Genomic DNA, 10208 nt, shown 5'->3' with positions numbered 1-10208 from the left:
AAGATACGAGCACACGAGATTTATAGTGGTTTGGCACCTGCCTACTCCACTACCTTCAAGCTTACCCACTTGAAGGATTTTCAACCACAATCACTTTTCACTTAGTGATCAACACGCCAAGGGTTTTACCACGGTTCATCCTAAAACCTTACAAGGTGAGTTTTTATGGCTTAACTCAAACCTTTACCACAATGAGCTTTTTTGGGATAAACTCAAACCTTATAACTTGTGAGTTTTAGGCTCAACTCAAACTTTACACTTTAAACGAGATAAATAAGGTTTACCTCTTACAGCCCAATGGATTTTCGTAATGAAAAACGACCAAAACACGGCTGTTACAAACCTCTTTGGTTTTAAAGTTGGAGAGTAACGATGAAAGAATGCTTTAGCTTGCTTCTCCTTTTTCACTTCACACAGCACACTTGAAGATGGATACAAAGGATTTTCGTTGAAACCCTTCTCAACTGTTTTCGTTCACATGTGCTTATGAGTGTAACTTGTGTCTCTTTTGAATATAGATAGATAAGTGCTGGCTCTTTCTTATCTTGAGTATTGTTGTACCACCTTTCATCTTTAAAGACCTGCTATATATATATATATGTTGAGAAACAACGTTCTGACTTAAAATAGCCATTACAGACAAATTCAAGAAAGTAGGTTTTGAAACATACATACTGTATTTCGAAACATCATAGAACTAGATCAAGGTTTCGAAACATGATTCTCAAGTTTTGAAACATCACAGCTTCCAGCTGGACAAAGCACTTAGAGACACAGACAAGTGGGAGACAAGATTCTTAAGGTATCTCATGGTCATTAGAATATAAAATAGGTCTCCACTCAACTATTTAATAAATCAATTTACAGGGCATGGAGAAATCATTTTAAAATGAATTTAAAGCCTTTTTTACTAAATAAGTATTCAGCTCCCATGCTGCCTTGTTTTGAAAATATTATACTGACACACAAGCAGAGGTTTCGAAACATAGATGAGAGGTTTCAAAACATTCTTAAAAAAAAATTTCTTTCAAAACATTAAGTAACTTATAAACGATTGAATGTTCTGCAGGCAGAGACTTAGGTTTCGAAACATGATAGGGTAGGTTTTGAAACATGCTTCTTAACTTCAGTAAAGGTTTCGAAACATGATATGCAGATTTAGCAAACAATGAAACCTATAAGAACAGTGTTTTGAAACATGGACACTTGGTTTCGAAACATCATACAAGCATTTGGATTCTTTCAAACATACAAGCTTTCACGCCTAAAAAACTCTTTATGCATTGTTTCGAAATATGACAACCTATTTCGAAATATGATTCTCTTCAAAGACAAATTTCACAACAAACACTTTTTCTCATATACCAAAAAATATGATACAACAAGTCGGATGCCAAGGTTGTTAAAATAGAGATTTTAAGTGAAATCATAAGAGCGTTCATAAAATCTTATTGTAAAATCAAATCGTAAAATCATAAGATTTTATGTATAATTAAAAATACCCTTTAATTTATGTAAATATATATTTATAATGACATATTCTTTATTATAAATGAAATATATGTACCTATTTCAAAATTATTTCATCATCAATTTCAAAAAAACTAAATAATATGAAATTTCTAAATATTAAGTTCATTATTTATTATCAATTCATCATTCATCCATCCTTAATCAAAATTCCAAACAACAAACATTATCATCATCAGCAACAAATATTGTTAAATATAAATAAAAATACCAATTCATCATTCATCCATCCTTAATCAAAATTCCAAACAACAAACATTATCATCATCAACAACAAATATTGTTAAATATAAATAAAAATACAAAGTCATAAAAAAAAACAAATATTGTAAAACTTCTACATTATATCATTACACTAATTAAGTTGCCAATACTAAAGAGGTATATTTGTTTCTTGTTAATCATCAATCTTAATATAAAATTAGACTCACCCATAATCTAATTGTGGCATATTTAAGATTAATTCTTTGAATCTGCACCTATTTGTACATGTAGATAACATCACAAATAAAAATGTACAAATACATATATATATGGTACACTCATAAAGTCGGACTAGTAAACTCATAAACTTGGACTCGGTAAACTCATAAACTTGAACTGGTAAACTCATGAATCAAGTTTGATTCAATAAAAGCCCAATCATACAAGTAAGTTGACTCGTTTTATGTCTCATGATATGTAAACTCGTAAAATCGTACGAGTTTACTCATGATTTTAGCCTTTAAGAATTCCAAGGCTCTTGGTAACAAGGAAAAGTGTCCATGTGGTTAAATCTTTGATGTTCAATAAAAGAGATGAATGAACATTAAAAATTCAATAAATTTTATGAAACACGTGTAATTCATCACCATGTAATTATTTCGTGGTCTCCATAACAAAATTGTAATATCTAAATTTTTTTTTAAAAAAATTATAAAGAAATAGGAAATTCAAATAAATAAGGATAAAGGGTTTATTAATAATCTTGTCAAAGACTATAACAAGTGTACTTTGATAATTTTCCAAAAATTAAAACCTAAATAAGGACATTTTGAAAAAAAATTTGAGAGTATAAATGCAAGACTTATAAGAAAATAGGGTTGTAGTGTGATATTTCAAAGATTACTAGGGTACGAGTGTACTTAGAACTCTGCGAGATGAAATTAAGAACCAAACTTAAAAGGGGGCCTAGTGACACTCTTTGAATTTCAACCACAAACCAATAAAGACCTATATGAAAGAAGGAATAAAGATAAGGGGTTTAAGCGTAATCTTAAAAAATTTCTAATATAGCAAAAGTATAACCCAACTCTGAGCATGGAGCACGAGACAAGGTGGGTGTTGGGGTATTAAAGTTAAGGAGTAAAACCCAACTCCTTCCCACCATGTTGTCCTTCCAATTCTTAAGAGAATTATAAAATAAATTATCTAAGTAGAGTTTTATATACACGAAGCACATCATTTAACCTTGGACTTAATATTACACTGCATTAAAAAGCTATCATAATATCTATCAAAAAATATTTATAAAAACACAACTACCTCAATATATCATCTTTATAAGAATAAGCAGTTGCTAAGTTCTTTTTTCTTTTTTCATAGATGATCATCAACATATAATTTACATTATTTGCTTAAGTTACAAATCATTGTAATAATTGAAGTTTCTATTACTAACCCAGTAATCAATAAAAACTTCTAAAACTTACATGGGTGAATATTTTTATACCTTTCTTTTCAAGGAATTCGGCATCCTCAACTCATATTGGATGAACAAAATGTGATGCCATCTGTGGTTGGACAATGTGTAATTACCGGTCCATTAATAGAAAACAAAAGAGGTTTGGGTGGGACATGTAATGAATGTAGACTTCCTTCCAACATTTCCAACACTTTTGTCATTGATGGACGATTTGAGGGATCGGTTTGTATGCACCACAAGCTAACTATTATCATCTTTCTTGCTTTTTCATTTTCTTCTTCACTTGTAATACAATGAAGCCCAATTTCTTGTTCCTTTTCAAGATGTTTGTATATCCAATTTGGAAAATACATATCACTACTACAATCAACGACTGAATCATTCCAGTTTTCTCTCCCCACAACCATATCCAAAATCATCATCCCATAGCTATAAACATCTACTTTATAAGAAATTCCGCCGTAGTGTCTTGAAAATAGCTCAGGGGCAATATATCCAATCGTCCCTCTTGTTCCAAACAATGAAATAATACTTTGCTTGGGAAGACATTGTTTAGCAAGTCCGAAATCAGATATTTTGGGACAAAAATTTTCGTCTAGAAGAATATTGTGAGGCTTTATATCAAAGTGCAAAATCCTTGTCTTACAACCTAAATGGAGGTACTCTAACCCTTTAGCAACACCAACAACAATCTTATATAATTGTTCCAAACCCAATTCATGTTCTTTTGGCATATTTTTATCGTATATAAATTTGTCGAGAGATCCATTAGCCATGAACTCAAAAATTAGAGCCCTTTTCCCACTCTCATAACAGAAACCCAATAGACTCACAATATTAACATGAGATGTCCGACTTATACTTGCAACCTCATTAATAAATTGTTCTCCTTCACCTTTTGATTCCTTCAAAAGTTTCACTGCCACAAAGTGCCCATCATGTAACTTTCCTTTATAAACACCACCAAAGCCTCCTTCACCAAGTTTATTTTTGAAAGAGTTGGTGATTTTCTTAATCTCCAAGTAGCTATATTTTTTAGGGACAAGAGAACCAAAGCTCTTTAGAAAAGTCTCAACATTTTGATCATATATTTTCCCAAGATTTGCAAAACAGAGAATTTTTTTTAACAAATGTTTCCATTCGGTATAGTAGAAGGAGAATATTATGGCCACTAATGCAATAGTTCCAATACCTGTACCTGTAATCAAGCGTTCAAGATGAAATAGCAAGCAGAAAATATCAGAAATATAAAATTTCAAATTTATATAGGGTGTACATGCATGCAACTTTTGAGTAAAGCATATATCCACCTACACCAATACATAGAAATAACATTTAAATTGACTTTAGGTTCGGTTTGTAGCTTGCTAGTTTTGATTTTTGATTTTTTATTTTTTATACTCATTGTTTTGAAAACAAAAACAAAATGAGTTTAATTGTTTGTTTTCATTTATAATATATTAAAACTTTTTACCATTTATTTTTGTTTCAAACAATGTAAAGAAGTAATAGAAAAATTCAAACAATGTAAAGAGGAAATTGTTTGTTGCCTTTTCAAGTTCAAGATATTTAAAGACTAAACTCCAAAAATATACTATTATATTAATAGATATAATTTCTTCCTTTTTTATGTATGGATAATGAATCCAATGGGTAAGAGGGAATACCCTATTGTTCAAATTATGGTAGCTCATAAGTGCTAGAGGTTTTATCCTCTTAAGGTCTTTTTGTTGTACATTTTAAATTTTGAGGAATGAATTTTGATTTTTTTTTATTTGATCAATTATAGATTTTTTAAACATTTTATAAGCTATTGAAAACAAAGCTAAGAATCCCAACTTTTAAGAAAAATTGTTGAAAATTCTTATAAGATGGGGTAACTTATAAGTCTCTCCAACTTTGTTAACTAAATAATACAACAATTTAACTGAGTTTATAATCTTTCCTAGCAAAAAATAAGCTAAGCCATATAGAAGCAGCGCAGAAACAGAATGATTACTCGGATGACTAAGACTGTGGATGGAAAGCTTTAAAAATGGAAAATCAAAAGTGGTTTGGGAACAGACAAGTCAGTTTAGAAGGTTCTTACCTGTAAGGATGATGATCAGTTTGACGTTTGCCCCTCCTGCAATAAACAGCAGGTTAATGAATGAAATTGAATTTCACATTCTAAAACCTCGAAAATAGAATGGATAAGTTCTGTCTATGAACGACAGCAGCTTGATACCATGAAATTTGATGTTTAGATGCGGCAAAGGATACCTGTTTTGGCCGTGCAGTGAAATTTTTGGTTGATCTCCTGACATTGGCCTCCTCTCCGGTGACATTTTAGGCAATCCTCGGACGCTTGCAATTCGATGTAATAGCTAGCAGTCAGTAGTTCGAATAGGTTGCCAACATCGACAGGTTCAAATTCGTCCGAACTTAAAGGCAGCTGAATCAGGGAGCAGCCATGAAAAAGTTGAGCTTGAGAATAAGAAACATTATCAGGCTGTGGTGGATACTTGTAGTAGTAAATATAGTTATGATCATCGCAGCCTGTGTAGTTGAAATAGAGATTATCGGTGGGAGAGCTAGATGCAAAGGAGCTTCTGTTGCATTGGAAGAGGGTGAGATTGTGAGGGATGGAGAATGAAAGAGAAGCAGAGTTGGGTAAAGTCAAATTCCTCAAGGCACTGCAATTTCTGGTATCTAAATCAGCTTTGAAGCTTGTGTCATTGAGTTTAATCCTGCTCCTACCGTTGGAATGGGATGAGATTTCAGTTACGTTTCTGAGATAAAAGTGTTCACTTGGATCAAAGATATATACGTCAGGAAGCTGATCGTCTCCATTGCAGAACACCGTGTAGAGGCCACACTGGGAATAGATCTCAGTAGTCAACGGAAAATACAGAGGTCCGAATTTTCCACAGCCAAAGGAGTTGGGGCAGCTGATCTTGATGTTGCCGTTGCTATATCCTTGTGCAGAAACACAGAAAGAATACAAGCCCAAACAAAGAAAGAATAATGATGGAACAGCCATCTGGATTTTCTGGATGACCAAGCAGCTAAGCAAAGAAAATGATAACAAAGAGGAGGAGAACAAGAACCTGTTAATCATTCTCCTAATGAGATTAACCTGTTCAAACACGGCTGTTGACTCCATAGACTTTGTTATATGTTGCACAGACTGTAACGCGTCCAATAATTTTCCAATCCCAAACCGAACGGCAAGGTCTCCTAATTTTCCAACTCATGTCCAATCCTTATTAATTTTATATTGAAAATTTTAATTTTATATTAATTATTATATAATATGGTGATAAATTATTTATAATTTAGAGCTCTATTCAAGTGTGGTTATATAACATCCCCTTTCACACGTAAGATTACACATCATCATGCTCTGAAAATTTATAATTATTAATTATACATAAAGAGCATTGAAAATTTGTTATTTTAAAATATTCAGAAACTCGTAGTGCAACTTGTATTTGTGATATTATTTATATTAGAATCAGATTCATCTTATATTTGTGATATTGTTCATATTCAGAAACTGTTGTGGTTGCACGTTGCACAGCCCCCAACCCTTTGTCTTCCAAGCTGGCTTGGCTGGTTCACCAAGAAATTTAGATTATTTAAGAATAAATATTTTATTAAAAAAATAAAATTTTAAAAAAATTGATATTTAAATAGTTTGAAAAAGAGACCAAATTAACCATAGGGAGTGCCTTAGAGTCGAAATACTTAAAGAAAATGATATGGTATTAACGAACGTTTCAAGGCATGATTTATGACATCGAAAGAAATTGGATCAGACTCAGTTTTTACTACAACTAAAATGTAGCTATGATTTAGACTGAAAAATCAAATGATTGTATGAGACTTTCGAGAAATAAACGAAACTTTGAAAAGGCTTCGATTTTTTGTAAGGATCGACCTTAAGGTAGTTTCAGGATGAATCAATAGCCCGGTGATGACACTAGAGCGAAATCATCCTTATCAAGTAATCTTGGATTATTAATTTTACATTTTAAATATTGAAATACAAATTAATTTGATGTTTAAGAGTATAATTGTATTAAGGGAATTACCCAAGCGTAATTTGATGAATTATGGGGATTAAATGTGAGATAAATATTATATATATATATATATGCATGCGTGATGGGGCAGAAGGAAGCTCCTGATGCTGTATGTGTGCATGTCTGCATAGTGGTTGGCTTCTGCGAAGTTTCCTAGCAAGTTTCATGGATAAGTTTTGATGCAAGTGGGAGGAAAGAGTAATGACCAAGGCAGATGAGGCGGTGGAGATTCGATGGGTTCTCTATAAATAGAGAAAGAGATTGATTTATAGAGAAAGAGATTGAAGAAGAAATGGAAAAGTAAAGAAGAGAAGTGGTCGACAGAGCAATGGCGGAGAGGGAGGCTGAAGCTGGACAAGCAATGGCCGAAAGGTTGAGAGAGAAGCTGGGAGACGAAGCTGGAGGCCAGAGGCAATTGCGAGGATGGCTGGAAGCGGCCAGAACTGGCCGCCATGGGCAGACAGCAACTATGGCCTCAAGTAGCAGCCATGGCAGCGCAGACGGAAGGTAGAACAGTGTGGGCCGAAGCTGAAACAGGGCGGAGCAGCTACTGTGGTGGGCGATTGGTGAGGTCGCTACAAGCTGCAATTGGCGGGCACGATGATGGCTGGGTGATGCAGCAACAACGGTCAGCTATGGTAGCAGCAGCACGCATAGGGGAGGCCGACACTGGCAGCGAGCTCGCAACATTCTGGGGCGACGCGGTGGGTCTAGCGGTGTCGGCCGGCGGTGGCGATGGCCGATGGCGGAGCTGTAAGTGCGTGCGGCAGCACAGGTGCACAAAGGCATGGCTAGCTTAGGAGTTACAGGAGAGGCACGATGGAGAATGAGAATGAGAGGGAAGAAGAAGGAGAATAAAGAAAAGAAAAAAAGGAAAAAGAAAGAAGAAAATAAGAAAAAAATAGAGAAAAATTCTAGAAAATTCTAGGAATTTATTTGAGGCTAAAGGAGCATGCCAAGGCAAGTAAATTATTCGGGCACGTATTTCGAGATTAAAGCCTGCATATCGAGGAAACCTGAGAGACTAAGTCAAGCTAAATGATTTTATCCCAAAAGTTTGATTTGGTTTCATATTAATGTTTAGTTAGTTCAAGTGAGCGGTTCTACCCTCCAGAACTTAAGTTGTTTCATATAAATGATGTTGGCATATGATAGTTAGTTTAAGTGAGTGGTTCTACCCTTCAAAACTAAGGTTGTTTTATATTAATGATTGTAAAGGGATCATTGAGACTCAAGGTTGGGTATAAGTGCAGTTATTTGAGGTTAGGCACGCAAATTGAGGCAATGCGCATTTTTTGAGATATTTTGAACTTTGTGCTAAAGGTGAGTGCTTTTGTCCCAATAGCTTATATATGATATGATTGCTTATATTATGCATGATATTTATGAAAGTTATGATCATTTTGTCATATTGCATGAAAAGTCGTGATTTTCACATGGTACAATATTATTGGCATATTGATACTCGTGCATGGGATTAAGATGTCGCATTGTTAGTGTAGCCGTAATTCCCCAAGGGCAATTGATGGAACAACATCAGGATTATCCTACAAAAGGGTCAGGATTCTGCCTAGGGTTCTGTGCCAGGCTGGTGGGCCAGAGAAGTTACACTAGGGAATATGATTATTCATGTTATTGCATCATGCATTCATGTATCTGTTTTTAGACCCTCACTAGAGGATTAATCTTCTAATTGGTTTATGCCCCTGGAACATTCAAACATTCCAGTTGAGACTTGTAACTTAGGTAAGGAAGTGGTTGAGATATGACGGCACGAGATGACATGTCTAATGGATTTAGCATGTGGTTCCGGTATTTTGTTTGTTCGCGAAGATCTTGATATGCTTCGGTCAAGTTGAAAAATGGCAATGTACATTTGAGGTATCATTCGATTGTACCTGAGATGTCTAGTTGTTACCTTGGGAAACGAGTCTCCATGTATTTAGCATTTGAAGATATGATGTTAAACTATGGTGCAGATTCTTATGTTATGATTAAAATAAATTGGATTATGTACCATATCAGGTTTCAATTATTGCTTCCGCATTTGTAATGATATTGTAAAACCCAACCTTTGGGCCTTAATTTGAGAAAGCCCAAGAAGAGAACTCAAGCCCATAAGGCCATATAAAAGCCTTAGGGCTTCGGTTCCCCCCCTCCCCCTTTCTCCTTCTTCTTCCATTCCAGCAAGCTCTCTCTCTCTCTCTCTCTCTCTCTCTCTCTCTCTCTCTCTCATTTTCTCTTTCAATTGATTTTGCAAAATCTAACCGTTGGATCTTGAATCCAACCACACTTTCACTATGAAATCGACCCCGATCTATAACAAGGTAAGTTTTTTATTTTCTTTAGCCTTGCTTTTAAGCATATATTCATGAGAGGTGTATGTATATGCGTTTGGGTGTGTTAGCCGAAAGTTTGAACTTAGATCTACAAAGATCTAGCCTTTAGATTTTGCTAGATTTTGGATATGTTAGTAAATGGGGTTAGGGGTGTTGAATGGCTGTCTCAGATATTCAGAAAACGTCGGCCAGCGGCGATAATAGTGTGGTTTGTAATCTGGTCAAAAATTAAAAGTTAGATCTACGAAGATCTAACCGTTAGATCTTGATGATTTTTGGGTATGTTGGTCTATGAGGGTAAAAGAGTTGAATGGTGGTCTCGGATCGTCGGAAAATATTACCGGCGACGTCAAATAGCTTATTTTCAAATCTGGTCAGAATATAAAAACCAGATCTACCCCAATCCAACCATTAGTTCTGGCTCATTTTTGTATATATTGACCTCTATTGTTAGGTGCTTCTAATGGTAGGTTTTGATTGTTGGGATTTTCGGCTAGCGGTGGCCGTCGGCAATGTGGCTGGCCTAGGTTGTTTTATTTTGGGGCTTTGGGTCGTTGGGGCAACATTTGGGTTGGCCCAAATCCTAGG

At 34.8% G+C, this 10208-nt stretch overlaps 1 protein-coding gene across 2 annotated transcripts; it reads right to left on the bottom strand.

Annotated features, from left to right (window-relative positions):
* Window positions 1–6423, bottom strand: LOC127805957 (rust resistance kinase Lr10-like). 2 transcript variants are annotated; one of them, XM_052342817.1, is made up of 4 exons: window positions 5477–6423; window positions 5304–5339; window positions 3242–4412; window positions 1–581 (listed from the first exon to the last, which is right to left on the bottom strand). In XM_052342817.1, exons 1-3 carry the CDS (start codon window positions 6357–6359, stop codon window positions 3268–3270), a joined length of 2064 nt encoding a protein of 687 aa, XP_052198777.1. In that variant the 5' UTR covers window positions 6360–6423; the 3' UTR covers window positions 1–581; window positions 3242–3267. The 2 variants fall into 2 exon arrangements, with proteins under 2 accessions (XP_052198777.1, XP_052198776.1); XM_052342816.1 differs by lacking the exon at window positions 1–581 and having other exon boundaries at window positions 3086–4412.
* Between the last annotated feature and the right edge of the window lie 3785 nt (window positions 6424–10208).

Source organism: Diospyros lotus, chromosome 7 (genome assembly GCF_014633365.1).
Source record: "Diospyros lotus cultivar Yz01 chromosome 7, ASM1463336v1, whole genome shotgun sequence".
NCBI lineage: Eukaryota > Viridiplantae > Streptophyta > Magnoliopsida > Ericales > Ebenaceae > Diospyros > Diospyros lotus.
The sequence above is the reverse complement of the archived record's forward strand: the minus strand, read 5'-3'. Positions and strand labels throughout refer to the sequence as shown.

Coding starts and splice junctions, on each gene's coding strand:
- LOC127805957 (XM_052342817.1), bottom strand. CDS start 6,359: ATGGAGTCAACAGCCGTGTTTGAACAGGTTAATCTCATTAGGAGAATG. Junction 5,340..5,476: donor TCACTGCACGGCCAAAACAG/GTATCCTTTGCC, acceptor TGTTTATTGCAG/GAGGGGCAAACGTCAAACTG. Junction 4,413..5,303: donor ACTGATCATCATCCTTACAG/GTAAGAACCTTC, acceptor GCTTGATTACAG/GTACAGGTATTGGAACTATT.